The 21,652-nt window shown below is 39.7% G+C and overlaps 1 protein-coding gene across 32 annotated transcripts in view; it reads right to left on the bottom strand.

Moving 5' to 3' along the window:
• Nucleotides 1-21,652, bottom strand: part of REPS2 (RALBP1 associated Eps domain containing 2) — a 247,577-nt gene that overhangs the window by 41,649 nt on the left and 184,276 nt on the right. For 28 of the 32 annotated variants that reach the window (XR_011535898.1, XM_070604194.1, XM_070604181.1 and 25 more), the window contains one exon: nucleotides 15,883-15,944. Coding sequence is in view for 28 of the 32 variants with exons in the window: in XM_070604194.1 (XP_070460295.1) it covers nucleotides 15,883-15,944 (62 nt within the window). In the remaining 4 variants the exon portion in view is untranslated. Of the gene's footprint in view, nucleotides 1-9,552; nucleotides 9,703-13,956; nucleotides 14,048-14,342; nucleotides 14,627-15,882; nucleotides 15,945-21,652 lie in introns of those variants that run through there. The other 4 variants (XR_011535896.1, XR_011535895.1, XM_070604187.1 and 1 more) reach the window with 3 other exon arrangements.

Genomic DNA, 21,652 nt, shown 5'->3' with positions numbered 1-21,652 from the left:
CATACATCATAATCAAGTGGGATTCATACCAGGGATACAGGGATGGTTCAACATCCGCAAATCAATCAACGTGATACACCAAATCAACAAACTGAGGAATAAAAACCACATGATCATCTCAATAGATGCAGAGAAGGCATTTGATAAGATTCAACAGTGATTTATGACAAAAACTCTGAACAAAATGGGCATAGAAGGGAACTATGTCAACATAATAAAGCCCATATATGACAAACCCACAGCCAACATCATACTCAATGGGCAAAAACTGAGCGCCATCCCCCTGAAACCAGCACCGAGACAAGGATGCCCTCTATCACCACTCTTATTTAACATAGTACTGGAGGTCCTGGCCAGAGCAATCAGGCAAGAAAAAGGAATAAGAAGAATCCAAATAGGGAGGGAAGAAGTGAAACTCTCGCTGTTTGCAGATGACATGATCTTATATATAGAAAACCCCAAAGAATCCATTGGAAAACTCTTAGAAGTAATCAATAACTACAGCAAAGTTGCAGGGTATGAGATTAATTTACATAAATCAGTAGCATTTCTATATTCTAATAATGAACTAACAGAAAAAGAACTCAAGAACACAACACCATTCACAAACGCTACAAAAAGAATAAACTATCTTGGAGTGAATTTAACTAAGGAAGTGAAAGACCTATACAATGAAAATTACAAGGCCTTTCTGAGAGAATTGGATGATGACATAAGGAGATGGAAAGACATTCCATGTACATGGATTGGAAGAATAAACATAGTTAAAATGTCCGTTCTACCTAAAGCAATCTACAGATTCAACGCTATCCCAATCAGAATCCCAATGACATTCTTTACAGAATTAGAACAAAGAATCCTAAAATTCATATGGGGCAACAAAAGACCCCGAATTGCTAAAGCAATCCTGAGAAAAAAGAACAAAACGGGAGGCATCACAATCCCTGACTTCAAAACATACTACAAAGCTACAGTAATCAAAACAGCATGGTACTGGTACAAAAACAGGTGCACAGATCAATGGAACAGAATTCAAAGTCCAGAAATAAAACCACACATCTATGGACAGCTTATCTTTGACAAAGGAGCTGAGGGCATACGATGGAGAAAAGAAAGTCTTTTCAACAAATGGTGCTGGGAAAACTGGAAAGCCATATGTAAAACAATGAAAATTGACCATTCTTTCTCACCATTCACCAAAATAAACTCAAAATGGATCAAAGACCTAAAGGTGAGACCTGAAACCATACGGCTTCTGGAAGAAAACGTAGGCAGTACACTCTTTGACATCAGTATTAAAAGGATCTTTTCAGACACCATGTCTTCTCAGAGAAGGGAAACAATAGAAAGAATAAACAAATGGGACTTAATCAGACTAAAGAGCTTCTTCAAGGCAAATGAAAACAGGATTGAAACAAAAAAAACAACCCACTAACTGGGAAAAAATATTTGCAAGTCATATATCTGACAAAGGCTTAATATCCATAATATATAAAGAACTCACACAACTCAACAACAAAAAATCAAACAACCTGATTAAAAAATGGGCTGGAGACATGAACAGACATTTCTCCAAAGAAGATATATGGATGGCCAATAGGCACATGAAAAGATGTTCATCATCGCTGATCATCAGGGAAATGCAAATCAAAACTACACTAAGATATCACCTTACACCCATTAGAATGACAAAAATATCTAAAACTAATAGTAACAAATGTTGGAGAGGTTGTGGAGAAAAAGGAACCCTCATACACTGCTAGTGGGAATGCAAACTGGTGCAGCCACTATGGAAAACAGTATGGAGATTCCTCAAAAAGTTAAAAATAGAACTACCATACGACCCAGCTATCCCACTACTGGGTATCTACCCAAAGAGCTTGAAGTCAGCAATTCCAAAAGTCCCATGCACCCCAATGTTTATTGCAGCATTATTTACAATAGCCAAGACATGGAAGCAACCTAAGTGCCCATCAACAGATGATTGGATAAAGAAGATGTGGTATATATATACAATGGAATACTACTCAGTCATAAAAAAGGATCAAATCGTCCCATTTGCAATAACATGGATGGACCTTGAGGGAATTATGCTAAGTGAAATAAGCCAATTAGAGAAAGACAATCTCTGTATGACTTCACTCATATGAGGAATTTAAAAACATAGACGAGAGAACAGATTAGTGGCTACCAGGGGAAAGGGGGGGTGGAGGGTGGGCACAAAGGGAGAAGTGGTGCACCTACAACACGACTGACAAACAATAATGTACTACTGAAATTTCACAAGATTGTAACCTATCATTAACTCAATAAAAATATATATATATATATAAAATATTAATACTCTCCTATCCACAAATGAGAAATATATTTTCACTCTAACTTTGCAACGAAAAGTCTGGATAGGTCACATAGATTTGGAAGGTGCTACCACTCAGCATGTGGAGAACTGTTCTGGGGCTTTGCCTATTCCCATGGTTGATGGGACAATATGGTCCCTGCCAGCTGGCTCCCCAGAAATAGACACAGGCCTAGGGAGGCTAAGCATTTCGACTCTTCACCAGAAGAAGGGTTCATTTACTTATTCAATTATACAGATATTTATTTCGTACATCTGATGTGTCACTTTCCAAGAATCCTCATCTCAGGTTCTGCTTCTAGGGAACTGGACCTGAGATGCCAGGCAAGGTACTCCCAGAAGAAGGGAGTTAAAGCACTCTGGTATGCTCCTCCTCGGTCTCTCTCTCTTGGATCACTTGTTCTGGTGGAAGCCAGCTGCTATGTTGTGAGGACACTCAAGGTCCCCCAACAAGGGGCCCATGTAACAAGGAAGTGAGGCCTCCTGCCAACAGCCATGTAGGGGAGCCATCTTAGAAGTGGATCCTCCAGCCCCAGTTGAGCATTCAGATGACCACAGCCCTGACAGACATCTTGACTGTGACCTAATGACAGAGCCTGAGCCAGAACCACCCAGATTGGTTTGCTCCTGAATCTCCAACCCACAGAAACTACGAGATAACAAATGTTAGTTATTTTAGGCCTCTAAGAAAAACACTCTACTATGTCTGGAATTTGGGGTCTAGTAGGGTGGAAAAAGGGTCCCTGCAGTAGCAGTTGCTGTTGCCAACTACTTCTCTGCATGAATTTATTTACTGGGCTCCTTTTAAAACCTCCTGGACACAAATACAATAAAAATCATTCATTATAATAGTTAAAGCAGATGAAAACAACACTGATAAATTATGGATTTTTTTAAAGTAGCTTAAAAACAACATGTTTCAGATTCCAGTTCCACCCAGGCAGGCTGGCTTTACAAAGATTCCACAGCTCCCATCTGAGTCCAGATGCTCATCACAGCTCCTACCAGGGCCACAGCAAAAATGTCAGAGAGTCTTTTTCCAGGCTTCAGTTTTTTTCCCGGTCCAATCCACCCTGCACACCATGGAGGAACTAATCTTGTAAGCACTTTTTCATCAAAACACTTTCTCAAAGCCCTTGAATGAGTCTCTAAGGCCTATGGCACACAACACAATCCCTCAGCCAGTTAAAGCTCTTCCATCATCTGACTCCAATTTACCTCAGCATCATAACTGCATTAGTTCTCCATATGGAACCTGCTCCAGGCACGTAAGTATTACCGGAATCTTCAAACACACCACAAGTTTCTTCCCAACTCAATTCTGTTTGTTCTAGACTATCTAGACCAGTGGTTCCCAAATATAGCTACATAAGAGAATTATCTGGGGAACTTTTATAAAGTACAGACTTAGATACTACCCTAGACTTCCCTAATTAGAATGCCCTAGGGGTGGAGCGTTAGAAACTTCTATTTTAACAAGCTCCCTGGGTGATTTTTATGTAGCCAGCCCAGACCAATTGGGAACCACCGATGGTCCAAGCTCTTCATTTAAGACATGAGAAAACCAAGTCTCCAAGGTCCTAGTCTGGAAAAGGCCATAGGTGCTCCACCAAAAATTGACAGGCTTCTTAACTGTTTTCTTGTCCACTTACCATGGAGGGAATAGGGAGCGCATGCAATATGGTTCCATAAGTAGATAAATATTTGAAGCTGGGCAAAATCTTCAGCAATAAGACTTTTGTTTAAAAGTCAAATTTGCAACAAAAAAATAAATTTCATTTTTAAAAAGTCTAATTGCAGAACTAATTGCTAAAGTGTGGATAATTGGTGACTTTTTTAAAGCCTGTAACATTCATGCTACTGATAGAGTAGAAAAAGAAACTCAAGCTTTGTTTATTATGCAAGAATCCAGGCAGATCCCAAGACTGGGAATCACAAAGGCAGTGGCCAAATTCTAGGCGGATGAGCAGACAATCCTGCTACAGCCTCTAGGGGACCTCCAGCATCCTACTGGTATTCTAAATGTCATTTGATGCCTAACTTTCACCCAACCCCGATCTCTGCTTGGTAAGGAAACAATAAGAAGCCATGTGGTCAAACAGGCATAGAAGATGGAGAACCAACAGCCAGCAGCACACTGGTCACAGCAAATCCCATCATTGCAACATCAGTCTCAGAGAGAGTCCAAAGGACTGAATTCTCTGTAAGAATAAATACCAACATCCATGACCCAAGTCACCTGTGAGAGACAGGAATGGAGCTGAAGCAAAAGCACCTGGAGGGCAAGCTCTGCATCTTGTTTCACTACCATTTTCCTGGTGCCTATGCTGAATGTCAGCAAATAGCAAGTCCTCTGATCAGTGTGTGCAATGAGCTAGTAACGAATCCAACACCATTTCATGTTCCACTGGACAAGTCAAGAATTCATCCCACAGTAACCGGAGCCACAGAGAACAGCACTCAAATCCAGGCCTTGCACTTGTTGGTGTACAACCTGGGCATGTGCTTACCTCTCTGAGCCACAACTTCTTTGTCTGCAAAAGGGGACAATCCGCCTAACTCCTAGCATTGTGAAGATTAAGTGAAATATCTGTCTAGAGCGCTAAGCACAATTACATAGTAGCTGTTCAATAATGGCAGCTACAATCATAATTAGGAGTAAAATCACAATTGGTTTCCCAGGCATAGGATCTGCTACTGTAAGCAGCAGCCAATTCAACATGTGGGACTTTTCCTCTCTTGCCAAATGGTGAAAACCTAGACTGAGAAAGTGCTGACTCCAATTTAGATTATAAGCAGATCCCATAAAGCAGGCTATCCACATCCAAATTTGTGCCACTGAATATTACTGCTACCAATATTGGAGGGAAGAAATTTTTAAAAATAAAAGCCCTCTCAGACTTTCAGATTCCATAGCTGCCTCAGCACAGACATCTCAGTCAGCTTGCACTGAATGTCTCTAGTGGCCCCCTATGGTAGGCCAATCCAATCCTGGAGACACCCAGGGGAATGACGATAAAAGAGCTCAGGGACAATTTCGACAGAAGTGAATAATCAGTAACTATAATGGGCAACTATTCCCTGGATACAGCAATCACACACAATCCCTTGGGGATTCCTGGAACCCACTGGATCATGGACAACATCCATGAAACAGATTTGCTGTTACAACTAAAAGATTATGAGCACTGTATTTTGGTCTAAAAGACAAATATTTTGACCATGACTAGGGTCTTGCTCTTCTATTTCCAATTTCTAGTAATAGAACAGAGACCTGAGTCAAGTCTGAGGCCCACCCTCATTTCATCACATACCTAAAGCCATATTGTAACACCATCTGCAGAGTCAACAACATGGAGCTCACAGATAAGGCAATCTATGGCAGGATTCTCTTGAGACTTATGTTCTCCATTGGATAAGGGTGAAGAAAGGTGCCACATGCATGCTTCTTGCCACACCAAACAGATTTTACTAAAATAGGCACCTACCACCATCACATTCAAAAGCATCTGGTTATGAGGCCTTTAGAAAAACCTCTTTTGCTGGTCCCTTGACCCTGAAATATATAGGCCTGGCAACAATACCTAAAGTATATAAAAATTTCAAGGCACCTCTAACTCCTGGCCTAACCCAATATTTTACCACACTTATAATTTTGAATTCCCTTCCCAGTTCCATTGCTCTGTATTAGTGATAGAGTGTTTAACATTTTTTCTAACTACTGATAGTTCATACTTAGACTGTGATAAATGCCCCCTTTTGGGTTGACAGGGTCCTGCTTGCATGAGCTGTGTCCATCAGAGGAAGGTAGCTTCAAAAAATTCAATTAGAAATAGCTGGCTAGACAGGGAGCTACAAAAATTATCTAAGAGTTAGGAACCAGCCATAAAATAAATTCAATATTGATGAAGATGTGGAACTGAAATGGGAACAGTGTTGATGGAGTATAAATCAGTACAAATACTTTATAAAACTGTTTGGCAGTATCCATTAAAGCTGAACATATATTAACTCTACGACCCAGCAATTCTACTCCTGGGTAAATATCCGAGAGACATGAAAATATACATCTACTCAAAAACTTGCACATGAATATGCATAGCAGCATTATTTATAATTGCTAAAATTTGAAAACCACCCAAATGTCCATCAAGAGTAGAAAACAGTGATAGAGTTGCACATACAATGGAATATTATACAGCAATGATCTACAATTACACACAACATGGATGAATCACACAAACAGCATTTAAGCAAAAGAAGCCAGACACAAGAGTATATACTGCATGCTTCCACTTATATAAGGTAGAAAACAAGTAAAACTAATCTATGCTATTAGGCATCAGAATAGTGGTAACCCTAAGAATAAGGGATAGGAACTAGAAAATAGCTTAAGAGGGGCTTTCTGGGGTACTAGTAATATTTTGTTTCTTGATGTGAGTGATTACATGTGTTCAGCTTGTGAAAATTCACTGAGCTGCATGCTCAATGTGCACTTTTCAATACGCATATTAGACTTCAACAAAAAGTTAAAAATAAATCCAGTAGAGCCAATTTCCTATAATGTCCTTAAAGTGCCACCTAGTGGCACAAATTAAGTGTAAACAAGAGGGAAGATTCATCTCTAGCCACTTTAAAGAATATGGCCCAATTTCTAGCAGCACATTCTGGGAGCTCTCCCTGGCACACAGAATCCTGACACAAGGATTCAGTGGCAAGCAAACCTAACACTACAGAGCATGCTAGCACCAATGAGCCTACAATGATGCACATCTCTTCCCAACTCCGCCTGTGATCAATTATGGTTGGAGTATTTATAACACAGACATCGACAAAGGCTACAAATTGGGGCTTTTTCTTTTTTCAGAGAGGTTCACCAGCACACCAGTAGGTGATATCTATAGAACTTGCTGAGCAGAACAGGGTATTCAGGAGGGAGTCATGAGGAAAGAAATCCTTTAACCTGTCTTCCCTGGACAGACTTATTTCCCTCTTCCTCACCTTGAAGGCAAGGCCTTAGTCTGGTTTCTTCTTATTATGCTTGAGAAACACAGAGTTGGGAAGGACCACTCACAGCAAGCCTTTGAAGTTGCCAGTTTAATAAAGGATATTTGCTTAAGGTTTTGCTAGTAAAGACTGAAAGACAGAGCATCTTTGTCAGATAAAGGTCCTCAAGGCAAAGCTGCAAACTATAGACACAGGCATCGTGATCCTGGAGTTAAGAGACTGTGGGTTAAAAGGCTGATGGGGACGCCTATCTGTCTTTCCATTGATTCTTCTTCTCATTGCCATTATTTACAGCAACAGGTGATGATGTGGATTTGGCCTACAGGTAGTAGTTTGCTGACCCCTAATGTAGGCAGAGGGTCAGCCAGTGAAAGGTCACAGAAGCGAGAAAGAATGTGATTGTACCGCAAGTGGTTTAGTAAGCCAGTCCAGCACTCACTCTTGGCTTGTGATCACTAACTTCTGGCTATCCTGAGTCTGTTCTTCTGGGTTTGCCAACTAGACCCTGCCTCTGTTTCACTGGGCCTGCAGTGATAATAATTCTAACAGCTAATTGCCATTGAGGGCTGACCATATGTCAGGCACTGTTTAAAGTGCTTTGGAAATATTAATTCATTTAATCATCAAACAACCCTATGAGAGTAGATACTACCATAGTGTCTTTCAGATGATTTTATAGATGACGAAACTGAGACACAGAGAGGCTAAGCAACTTGCCAAAAGACACAAAGCCAGTAAGAGATAGAGATAGGATGTGAATTCCAAGCCCAGGTTCTTAACTAGTTAGGCTGCCTCCTGGGCCTGACCTCTGGTTGTCCTCCACTGTCCTTTCCGATTAATGCCATAGCACATTTGGGCGCCCTTCCATCCTGCCCCACTTTCACACTTGCTCCTCCCCTGACACTTAGGAATGCTTCCTAGCTTCTGTCACTGTGTGGTGTGGGGGATCAAAGAGGAGAAATAAGGATTCCACTACTCAGGAACCTAGAAATCAGCCAAACTGACTGCCAGGAAAACACTGGGCTATCTTATTAGATATAAGAAACATGAGGGCTGGCCCCATGACCGAGTGGTTAAGTTCGCACGCTCTGCTTCGGCGGCCCAAGGTTTCACCAGTTCGGATCCTGGGCACCTACACAGCACCACTCATCAAGCCATGCTGAGGTGGCATCCCACATGCCACAACTAGAAGGACCCCCAACTAAAAATACACAACTATGTACGGGGGGCTTTGGGGAGAAAAAGGAAAAAAGAAAAAAAGAAAAAAGAAACGGTGTCCAGCTATTGCCCACAACCCTTGACAATAAAGCATGAGGAAATGGGTATGTGCACCATGAGAGACTACAGAATGGATGGTGATAGGCATGACTGCCTTCAGAGGGTGAGGAAGGATGAGATGAAGGAGCCACAGGATAAGGAGCAAATCACAACCTTTGTGCTACCATAGTTCTCAGCAAAGTGTGGGCCTATGTAAGCACATTCCATTAACACCTGATGAATTGACTACATGAACTTACGGCATCTTTCAGAAGAATGATGCTACCAAAGTAAGCTTTACACAATAATATCGTGAGTACAATATAATGATGACAAATAAAAATGGCAAGCAATAGGCTATATTGGAGAATATGAGGAAGCCATTTGGTATAAACCTAATTCAGCCTGACCTTGTCTTTCCAAAAGGGCTGACCGAGGCGTTGAGCATGCATTGTATATCTGCTTTAGATTTTCCCTATGGCAAGAACAAAGGCCCTTGAGATAAAGGTGCAACTTCCCTCCCCCTCCCAACGCTGGCGTCTCCTTAAGGATTAAGCATCTTTCCTTAGGCTAGAAACTGACTGCTGCACTCACCTGTGACCGCCCAGCTCGAGACAACAGACTTGCCTCCTGCTATGCCCTCCAAGATAGCAGACCCACTACCTGCTGTGTCCATCAAGTGTTGTGCCGACAGGGCAATCTTGTGACTATTGTGGGAGGGACATTTCAATCATATGTGAAACACCCTGTTTGGGGGTATATAACCACTCTGTGCACCCCACTTCTTCGGTGCTTCCCAAAGGAAGAAAGGTCCTCAGATTTCAGCTCAGAATAAACTCACCCAAATTTTCATTTACAGATTGGTTATGGATTATTTTCATCGACAATGAGGAGGGGGAAACCTAAGAAAAAAAACAAGCTACCAGTGGTGGGGTAAAGCTAATTTATTAAGTGGTTTCATAACATAAAATGTATCCCTGATAAAGATAACATGTCAACTCCGTTGTGAAGAAGAGAGAGGTTAAGCTAATAATTCTGAGACGTGGTTGCACACATAGCATAGTAGGAGGAGCTGGCACCTGGGGGCGAGAGAACCAGGGTTAGCATCACAACTTTAACTCTTGCTTGCTGCGGGTGAACTTGGGCAAATTCCCCAAGCTCTCTGTGCCTTAGTTCACTTATCTGCAAAATAAAGATAGCAACAGAACTTATTGCACATGGTTGCTAGGATTAAATGAGTTAGTATTTGTCAAGCACTTAGAAGAGGATCTGGCACATAAGCACTATACTTAAGTGTTTCGTAAATTAATAAAATAAACGAAGAATCACAAAGCATCTATGGTTTGAGTACTTTTGAAATCAATTTTGAAATGCTCAAATTATAATGATTTATTGATGCAAAAGTTCTGCCTTTTTGTTCCCTTTGAGAAGGCGACATAAGGGTACACTTGGCCTTTTGCTACACCAAATACGGCCCACCCACTGACCAAAATGTGAAAGCTATTTTGGCCAAGATGAATTTAAGGGGAAGGCACTTAAAAATAAGCATTTTAGCTTAATGTAAGGAAATACTTCACATTTTCATATTATAATACTTGTCATGTCTTCTTTGACCCACTGGATTTTTAAGAATATGTTGTCTAATTTTCACATATTAATGAATCCTCCAGTTTTACTTCTATTATTGATTTCTAGTTCTTCCATTGTGGTCAGAGAAGATACTTTGTATGATTTCAATCTTTTTAAGTTTATTGTTTCGTGGCCTAACACGTGGTCTACCCTGTACCATGTTCCATGTGCACTTGAGAAAAATGTGTGTTCTGCATTGTTGAGTAGGGTGTTCTATAGATGTCTGTTGGGTCTAGTTGGTTTATAGGGTTGTTCAAGTCCTCTACTTCATTACTGGTCTCTGTCTAGTTCTATCCATTGTTGAAAGTGAGATTTTGACATCTCCATTACTGTAGAACTATTTACTCCCTTTTCTGTTGATTTTTGCTTCATATAGTTTGGGGCTCTGTTGTTAGGTATCTATATGTTTACAATTTTCTTATCTTCTTAATGGATTGACCCTTTTATCAATACATAATGTCCTTCCATGTCTCGTAAAAATTTTTGTCTTTAAGTCTGTTTTGTCTGATATTAGTATAGCCACTCCAGCTCTCTTTTGGTTACTATTTGCATAGAGTATCTTTTTCCATCCTTCTACTTTCAACCTATTTGTATCAGTGAATCTAAAGTAAATCTCTTGTAGACAATATATAGTTGGATACTTTTTTAGTCCACTCAGTCTCTGCCTTTTAATTGGAGATTTTAATCCATTTAATTTAAAGTCATTACTGATAAGGAAACATTTGCCTCTGCCATTTTGCTATTTCTTTTCTATGTGTTATACCTATTTTGTTCCTCAATTCTTCTATCACTGTCTTCTTTTGTGATTAACTGGGTTTTTTTTCTAGTGTACCATTTTTATTACCTTCTCATTTTTTTCCTGTATATTTTTAAGATTTTTCCTTAGTGGTTACCCTAGGGATTACAGTTAACATTTTAACTTTGTAACAATTAAGTTTGAGTTAGTACCAACTTAGTTTCAATAGTATACAAAAGCTCTGTTCCTTTACAGCCCTGCCATTCCCTTATATTATGATCACAAATTACATCTTTATATACACGTGCCCATTAACATAGATTTGTAATTATTGTTTTAAGCGTTTCTCTTTTAAATCATATAAAAAAAAAGAGGAGTTACCAACAATGCAACACTCCTGGCTTTTATATTTACTTCCATAGCTAACTTTACCGTTCTTCATTTCTTTGTATGGCTTCCAGGTAGTACCTAGTATCCTTTCATTTCAGCCTGGAGGACTCCCTTTACCATTTCTTATAGGCCAAGTCTACTACGGACAAACTCCTTGAGTTTTTGCTTATCTAGGAATGTCTCAGTTTCCAGTAACACTATCTATGGGGGTGTCAAGCACCTCCCCAGGCCACCTGCTGCCATCAGGTCAGGGTTAGGAGACTAGATTCCCCCTTTGATCTCCACTGAAGCCATGTCTGCTGGCTAGGAAAGCACTACATGCTGCCAGGTGAGGGACAAGAGACCAGACTCCCCAGTTGGTTTCTGCTGACACTGGAGGGAAGGACATCCATGGTGTTTGGCTAGGGTAGGGGAGGTATTGTCAAAAAAGGTTTATATCCAGCTTGGCTACCCCCTTCCCAGTCCTTTGGCTAGAGAGTAGATCTTTCTCAGGGCTTCTTTGGTCTGCATCTGTTAACGGTTCAAGGTTGCAGGCTTCTCCAGTATCCATGGGAGATTTAAAAAAAACTCAGGCAACTCACTGCCATGCCATTACTCCCTTAGCAGAGAATTGACCTATAGGATAAGCACCAACTCTGTAGATGGCACTTTACTCCGTTTATATGCAAACAGTGAGCTATTAAGTTGAACTCTCAGTTTAACACTGCTCCATATGAAACAACTAACTCTAATTGCTTTTTAGTCACTTATCCTATGAATCAGCCTGTTTTTTAAAAATGTGTCACCTCTTCTGAGCTGAGCCAAAATACCATGCCCTGGTCTCCAGCCTGTCCACAGGAAAACGTAGGACACAAACCACTTCATTCTTTATATATTCACTTGGTCCTTCTTGATCTTACCTATGTAAGAAAAATAAAAAGATCTGTTTCTTTGAATTTATTCCTTTTCCTAACTCCAGGACCCTATTTGTATAACTTAATCCAGATGCTCATATCATATCATCGCAGTGGTTGGTATAAGTAGGGGCCAGCTAAACTGCATTCTATGCTGAAAACCTATACCTCATCTCACTCACTTGATAAAAGTAGAGATATACTTTTAGTGTATGTAGAAATTATCTATACATACCTTTGTGCACATATCTGCAAATGTATAAATTCTTTTATCTTACATACTTAAAACCTGGAAGTACACCACTGATTGGCCACAAAGTTGTTTTTTTTTTTTTTTTTGAGGAAGATTAGCTCTGAGCTAACTACTGCCAATCCTCCTCTTTTTGCTGAGGAAGACTGGCCCTGAGCTAACATCCATGCCCATCTTCCTCTACTTTATACGTGGGACGCCTACCACAGCATGGCGTGCCAAGTGGTGCCATGTCTGCACCCGGGATCCGAACCAGCAAACCCCAGGCCGCCGAGAAGCAGAACGTGTGCACTTAACCACTGAGCCATCGGGCCAGCCCCGGCCACAAAGTTTTTTAAACAGCATTCCTTTTTAGGAACAAAACATTTTCTTGTTAATTACAATCTAGTCTTGACCATTTATCAAGTTAAATAATATGAAAATTTTAAATCCAAAAATAATCCAAAACTTTTTTATCTTAATCTCTTCTCAGAGCTACTAATAAATATAACGATTTTAATTACACCAGGCTTCCTGGTTTCTCCCCTAGGTACTACAGTTTAAACCCCATAAAAGAAGTCTCTGTAGTTAAGTATATACATCTCTTTCCCAAAGTCAGGTTGATTGTCCATATATACCAAGGAACAGTCAAAGAAAATTTTAACAGAGCAAAAGAAGAATTCAGAGTGTTTAAGTTTTCTGTAATAAAACTTGCTGTGAAGTGGTAAAAATTACCTCATGGGAGAGCAAGCAAGAGGGAATCGAAAAGCAAGGAAGAAAACATAACAAACTGAAAACATGACAATTTGAAATCCCAAGCTAATGTACAGTAACTTTCTTTTACATTTTCAACTCTTCTAGGGAAAACTACTGGCATAAGATACAAAAATTAACTTTAATCACATAATACAGAGATGAGATGACAGAAGAGAGAGGTTTGGAAATGTTCTTATGAATATCTTAAGGCTGGCGTATAATAATGTTTCCTAACCACTAAGCCCTCAGGATATTAATAGGCATTTTATAAATAAAGAGATGAATGGTCACACAAGCTAGGAAATTGCCTTTAACAAAATTGACCAGGTTTCTTTACCATAGGACTTCAAAACCTTTAATGGGCTCATATGCACTGTGAATCTCCCAGAACGGGTAAAGAGGCAGCAGCTGGCAAATCTGTCTTACCACAGAGCCGGATTAATATCTCCCAAAAGACTGTTTTATCACAAGCAGTTTGTGAAAGACTAGAACACATAAGTGACCCATACAGGTGGTTAGGTGAGTTTCTTCTGGGGTCAATATTAGGAATTTGTCATTGCACAAAGACTAAACACAATCATGTGTTTATTACCCAGGACTTCCTCTGCTGAATATGTGTATCCCACCTACAATGGACCAAAGGCGAAGAGTCGGGGGAGAGAAGTGGTGTAGGGATTTTCTGCCTGCATTTCTTACACACCTGTGTCTGCAATCTGAAATCTCCAGTTAGGCATCTGAGTTGGAGGCTTGGGCTGAGCTCTGGGCTCACTGTTTACATTGTGATGGGGAATCTGGTAGACAAAGAAACAATCTCATTCATTAATAGTGACTTGAGAATTCTCAGTCCCCAGTCTGATCCTGGGTCACTAAGCCCCAAAGTAGGCAGGAAGCCCACCTCAAGCAGCTCAGATGAGGACTACTGATAGCAGCAACACATTTTACAACCAGGAAGTAACTATTGTCACTTGCACAGCAGGAGAAAGATAAGGAAGTTGGTCACAAAAGCCCTTTCAGATAGGTCTTCTACACATTCATCCAGGTGCCTCCCAAGCCCCAGTTTGAAACCTGCAGCTGGTAGATAAGCACCTCCAGAATGCCCGCTAATTTTGTTGTGACACAGTCCAGGTTTGCTGTCGGTGCAAATCAGGAGCCTCATCTCATCCAGGTCCTCCTCCGGGGGACGTGATGAAAGCCTCAACTGCCAGTGAAATGGATCACTGTCTTCCTGTACACACAGACACTCTGACCCCAATGATGGGAAGGGGAGCAATCTTTAGGAGATGGACCTCAGTTTGGGAGCTGGCTCTACTATTACTGGCTATGTCACCTTGAGTGACTTGCTTAACCCCTGTATGCTTCAATTTCCTCATCTGTAAAAAAAGGATAATATTAGTACCTACTCCATAGGGTTTTTGTGAAGATTAAATAATGCATTGAAAGCACTTAGCACAATGCCTGGTCTATTGTAGATGCTCAATAAACAAACCTAATAATTTAAGTGAGGAGAAATTATAATCAGGGAAAGGCTTAGAACTAAAGCTTGGCATTAGACATAAAGCAGAGACTCAATAAATACTTGATCGATGAACCAATATCTCTTAAAGCCAACGCTGGAGTATTTGGAGAAGGGCTTCTCACTTGTTTATAGGTGGGTCAGGAAGAACAGGACTTTTACCCTTCAAACTGAAGCAGGAAGCCAATACCTCATGGTATTTGCATCTCAAGGTTGAGTGGATGCTAAAGACCATCTAATTCTCTAAAAGGAGGACAAGCAAATGTTACAAGTGGTTTCACTGACTCAGCAAGTTCTGAGCTGTGCCATATGGAAAGGTACACTCTGAACCATCCAGAGCAATGAGGTAGAAACTGGGACTGTTTATAGAGAAATTTCCCAACACTTTGTGCCAAAAGTCAGAGAGGGTCTTTAAGGAAAGAAAGTTTCTTCAGCAGCAATTAATAAAAGAAAGGATCTGTAGCACCCTTTACCATATTCCACAGATTTGCTGCGTGCTTCTCATTTTCAACTCCGCAAAGAGTGTTGATGAATAAGGCCTTAGTAGCACATGTAAATAAGGCAGAATTAATTCACAGGTGAAACAGATTTTGGTGACACACTCTCCCAACTCCTGCTGTTTCAGCTTATTGTTCCAAGGGAAAATAGCCTCAAGAAAGCATACTGGGCCCAAACCACAGCACTAACCCCATGCTGATGACCATTTATTTTTAGTTTATGCAGAATTAACACAGCTCCTAAAACAAGTGATGAAAATACAGGCACCCAGAATGCACATAGCATACAGAAAACCATGTCCTCCACCCCCAACTGGAGAGACACCCCTTCTTCTACTCCTCTCTCTGAATGAAAACCACATGCAACCCTCTGCAGCCATGAGTGCACGAGTACACATTTGCTTGGTTGCTGATTGAGAAAACTTTCCCTTTTCCACATGAGGTTGGGGGGCTAGCAGATAAGAAGAAATTCAATCACTCTCTGCTCTTCATCCAGATGTCATCTTGGGAATCTCACCAGCCAGTTTTATGGCAATCAAGTCATGCAAAGGAAGCACACTGGTAGGACAACCCTCTATGACCAAACAGTTTACAGAAATCAACATCTGTCTCCTACCTGTGATGGACAAGGTCTCGGAGGGAGCGCGGGTGGTGGAGGTAACAATCCTGATTTAGTGGCTGAAAAGAAAAACGCATACTGTAAAAGACTACCAAAATAAAACATCCTTCCACTTGTTAATTGCAAATAGCAATCCCATTTAACATGTTTAAATTTTTTAAATCCATCTGAAGGCTTTATAAAAAAAAATGAGTATGTGCTATTTGTAATCACTTTTTCATTTTCATCCTACTTGAAATCCAAGTATTCATATAGGCTGTTGTGATTAAGACAGTGTAAAACAGTAAGGAAAACATATCCTTTCATCAAAAGACTGGAACCTAGCACATGAAAGGCAGTCAATCCCTCATCATTCTGATGTTAATTATTTAGTTTTGAATAATCTAGGCCCTTTGGCTTCTCTCATATTTCTCCCTAGCTCTGGTCATTACACTGCTCATTAGTTCAGCAGGTAGGCTGCAGAAACTAAGGGAGCCGAAATCCCAACTACGCAGCTCTGCTGCCCTGTAAGTGAGTGGATCTGATAGCAGTAGGGGAGGTCAAAGTGATGGACTAAAATGATGCTTAGGGATTCTTCAAAAATCTCAATTTCCTTTTCTCTCCTTGATCCTTATTATCAGGGATAATTAAATCTGTTTCTCAAATAATCTGGCCCCATTTAAAGGATCTTTTGAAAGAAAGTTTCAGTCTAATTCTTTTTTAATTTTGTGAGATACAGAGAAAATATGAGTTACGCCAAGAACATCTGAACTGTAACTTAATGAAAATAAACATCTGCTATTGAATTATAAAGTTCATAATCGCACACAAGAAATAAGTTTATCATCACACACTGGCAAGTTAAACCACATTCCTTACAAACTCCTTAGTGCTTCGAACACTGTGCTCTATATCACTAAACATAGTTTATTTGCAAAACCGTAATATGCATGCTAATATTTGGACAATTTTCTGTGCCTTAAAAATAAATCAGCAACATGCGAAGAACATAAAAGTTTTTGCAAATCACTTTTGATTTGACCTAGTTAAATCAGACAAGCTAGAAGACGGAGTTTGGGGCTTTCCACAAAGGTAACTCAGAGTAATTTCACAGAGATTTTCATTCTGAGCCAGTGCACGGATATGGTACAACCATGTGAGCCCATCAACGATTCCTCTCAATCTGTCTTGTGTTAAGATTTATGAAACACATCAGTGGGTCAAAACTGCAGAGGTGATGAGACCTTGAACAGACTTCGATAACAAAGCATGTAGCAGCAGAGAATGACAAAAGTCTCAGAAATTATCCATCTCAGGGCCCCTACTCCACAGGTCCTCATGGATTGGGCCTTTACATTACCAGGTACTTTAAAAACAAACAAACAAAAATCTATACACGCTTTTAAGGGAAAGGCCTTGCACCAAGAATAAAGTGTGGGTTAAAATAACCTTTCATTAACAAAAGAGGACTAAGAAATGATAAGCCATTTAATGAAACTGACTTCTGCTTCCAGCCAAAAATGAGTAAGAGCTATACTCTCCCATTTGAAACAGCCAAAAACAAACATATACTCTTTATATGAAACAACAGTTTAAGACACTGGAACAAAACATATAAAACAACAGTTTTCAAGACACTAGGAAATCAGGCAACAAAAGACAGTGATCCCTGAGAGACAGGAAACAAGGTGAGCTGTGTGACTGACTGTCCCTGCTTACTGCCCTGAGAGTTACTAGAAATAGGACCTACATCCTGATTCATGTCTGAATAATTTCATTTTTACTATTAACTTTTTTAAATGTCCTATTTTTGTAAAAGATTATGTGAGGGTCTGTTTCTGAAAATACTTTTGGGTAAAATTATATCACCTATGAATATTAACAGCAGTTTTGTTTCCTCTTTTCAGTACCTTTATCTATTTTTGTGGGGTTTTTTGTTTTGTTTTTTTTAAAGATTGGCACCTGAGCTAACAACTGTTGCCAATCTTCTTTTTTTTTTTCTGCTTTATCTCCCCAAACCCACCCCCCCATACATAGTTGTATATCTTAGTTGCAGGTCCTTCTAGTTGTGGGATGTGGGACGCCACCTCAACGTGGCCTGATGAGCGTTGCCTTGTCCGCACCCAGGATCCGAACCCTGGGCCGCCACAGCGGAGCACGCGAACTTAACCACTCAGCCATGGAGCAGGCCCCTATTTTTGGTTTTGATCTTACTCACCCAGCTAGAACTACTGTAAAGTTGAATAATAGTGGTGATACAGGCATTCTTGTCTTTTCTTGATCTCAAAGGTAATAAGGCTATTTCACCATTAAGTCTGGTATTTGCCATATGTTTGTTGTAGATACCCTTTAACAGATGATAAAAATTTCCATCTATTTTTTTGAGATTTTTTAATAACTTGTTGAATTTTAACGAAAGCTGCATCTGCAGCCATTGAGATGACGGTATGATTTTTTTCCTTATAATTTGTTAATATGATATATTATGAATTTTTTAATATTAAAACACTTGTAGATCTAGGATAATCTCAATTTAGTCAGATTTTTATATCTTCTTGGCTTATATTTAGACTTAGTCAATATTTTGTTTAGAATTTTTGCAACTATATTCATGAGTGAGACTGAGTTTCCTTTCCCATGTGGTCCTCTGTTATACTTGATTTGGCTGGAGAGTGTTCCCCCTGTCTATACTCTGGAATATGTTTGTAAGATTGGAAAAGTTTGTTGTTGTTGAACGTCAGGCAAAACTTGATAAGAACCATGTGGGCCCAGAGTTTGCTTTGAAACAAGATTTTTAACGATTCCTCTTCTTTAAATGTTATAGGATTATTCAGACTTTCTAATTCTTAAGTCAGTTTTGATGAATAAATGTCTAGAAAAATATTTATTTTGTCTAAATTTTCACACTTATTGCCATAAAGGTCATCTTAATCTCTGCATATGTAATTTTCTTTTTCCATTCCTAATACCGTCCGTCATCACTTTGTCCTTCATTAATCTCACCTGATATTTGTCAGTTTTATTACTCTTTTCAAATAACCAACTTTTAACTTTTTTAAGCCTCTATATTATATGCTTGCTTTCTGTTTCATTAATGTCTGCAGCATCTCCTTCCATTTACTTTCTTTGGGCTTATCCTATTATTCTTTTTCTAGCTTAAATTGGTTGCTTAGCTCATTCATTTCCAGCTTTTCTTCTTTTCTACCATAAGCATTTAGTTATTAATTTTCTTCCAAGTATCTCTTTAACAGAATCTCATAGGTTTTGATATATGAGATCATTCAGTTTTAAAATTTTCCTAATTTCCATTATAATTTCCTTTATGATATTACTTTCTATCTGAAGTTCATCCTTTAGAATTTCCTTTATTGAGAGTCTCTTAGTAGCAAGCTTAGTTTATTTGACTGAAAAGTCTTTACCTTGCCCTCATTCTTGAAAGAAGATTTCACTGGGTACAGAATTCTAGATTGACAGCTGTTTTCTCCCAGCACACTGAAAATAACATTTCACTGTCTTCTGGCTTCCATGATGGTTGTTGAGAAGTCAGATGTCGTACAATCATTGTTTTTGGTAGGCAGTCTGTCTTCTCTCTGGTTGCTTCCAAGATCTTCTTTTTGTTTTTGGTACTCTGCAGTACCAAACTTTACCCTGTGTCTGCATTCCATTTCTTCATCCTCTTTTTCTTTCATAACCTGCTGAACTTCAATGGAATTTCTGAACTATGTGATATCCCATTAACTTTGGGAAATTCTCAGTGATTCTTCAAATATTGTCTTTCCACCATTTTCTTTCATCTCTCCTTCTGGAGCTCTTTGTCTAGCTGTGCTGTGCTCTGGATAATTTTCTAAGATCTGTTGTCCAATTAAGCAACTCCCTCTTCAACTGTACTTAACGTCCTGTTAATCCAGTCTTGAGTTTATTTCAATTACTAATTTTTCATTTCTAGAAGTTCAATTTTGTCTTTTTCCAAAATGGCTTTTTCATTTTTATAATTTCTTAATTACTTTTCATTTTATTCATCTCCTTTTCTTTCAACATAGTAAACACATTTATGTAACAGTCTGTGTCTGATAATTCCAAAATCTGAGGGCTTTGTATTTCCTATGGTTTTATTGCTTCTGCTGGCTCTCTCTCATTGTGTTCCATTTCCTAGAGTGCTTGGCAACCTTTGACTCTGAACGCATATTCCTTGGGACTTTACCTGTAGGAATATTCTGGGGCCTGGGTGGAAAATGAGTTTCTCCTCTATTACTTCTGCCAGAAAACTGAAGGTACTATCAACCTGGAACCACTTTAAACTAAAATCTTGGCTTGATACTGTGAGAGATTCCTACTTTCTGCTGTCCTGAGATTTTGCTACCTGTCTTATAGTAAAACTTTTGAGTATAGATAGTAGTTTTAATATTTACAACTAATTTCACTGTTATCTCATTAACACAACAGTGAAGAGAACTGTTTAAAACTGGGAAAACAGACGAGTGACCGATAGCTGAATGAGCAGTAGAGAAAGCAGAGAGCAACCAATTTGCACCACAGAAGCCTCCTGATTCTCAAGAATTGGTGATATCAAACTTCTCTGGAAGTAGGGGTAAAATGAGGAAAGTAATAAAAAGTAAAGAAAATTAGCTGACGGTGGATCCTACTTCCTACCCTTCAGGAGAAGGGCATACCTCGACAAGACCCTTAAGATCTGGTTCCAGCTATAATTCATGCTGTTTTTGGCTTCAGGATCCCTGCTCCTGTGGTCCCCTCTGCCTGTAGTGGCCATGCCCTACCCCTACTTCACCTGGATAACTCAGAATATAGTAAGCGACCAATAAATATTTGTTTGAAATAACATAAGGAAGAACTATAGGATTATGTTCCATCCCCATATTAAAAAAAAAAAAAAAAAGACTGGGGATGCCCAGTGGTGCAGTGGTTAAGTTCACACGTTCCGCTTCAGTGGCCTGCAGTTCGCCAGTTTGGATCCCGGGCGTGGACCTACACACCACTTACCAATCCATGCTGTGGCAGGCATCCCACATATAAAGTAGAGGAAGATGGGCACGGATGTTAGCTCGGGGCCAGTCTTCCTCAGCAAAGAGAGGAGAATTGGCGGCAGATGCTAGCTCAGGGCTAACCTTCCTCAAAAAAAAAAAAAAAAAAAGACTGCTTGAAGCAGTTCAGGAGCAGTTAGGTCCTGAGGTTTTTCTCCCACATTCTGCTCAGTTTCAGCATGTTTCCCCTTCAGCAAAAGGCAAGAAATATTTTTATTTTCCAGGGAGGACATCAGGCCCAGATGAAGGGATGAGGGCCACACTGAAAACAGGAGGATTCGGTAAATGTATGTACTTTGGAGATGCTGAGACTCTTCCAGCCCTCTTCTTCTCTGCTCCCAGACTGTTGCATCCAGAGATTGGAAGAATGCGCTCCAGGGAACTGGACCAGCCAAGAAGGAAGCTCTAGATACCAACATCAAGAGATCTCCAATAAGATGGCCCAGTCAGATCATTCTACCATGAGGCCCACAGGCGGCAAGTCCCATCCATTTATTCATATATTCCAATCAGCTTTTTAGCCCTCATTCTTAAATCTAAACAGATAATGAAGTATTACTAGATAGCTGCAGAAAATTTCTAACCTAAGTTAGAGCAATAAAAATAGAAAAAAGTAACCTCAAAGAAACAGATTAGATCTATGTTTAAATGTTTAAATATATATTAATATTATCAGACTGATCATTCAGTTTAGTCCAGAAATATTTAAATATTTACTATGTGCCAGGCACTGTTTGAGGTGATGGGAA

Source organism: Equus przewalskii, chromosome X (genome assembly GCF_037783145.1).
Source record: "Equus przewalskii isolate Varuska chromosome X, EquPr2, whole genome shotgun sequence".
NCBI classification, from domain to species: domain Eukaryota; kingdom Metazoa; phylum Chordata; class Mammalia; order Perissodactyla; family Equidae; genus Equus; species Equus przewalskii.
This window is presented reverse-complemented; position numbering and strand designations above follow the sequence as displayed.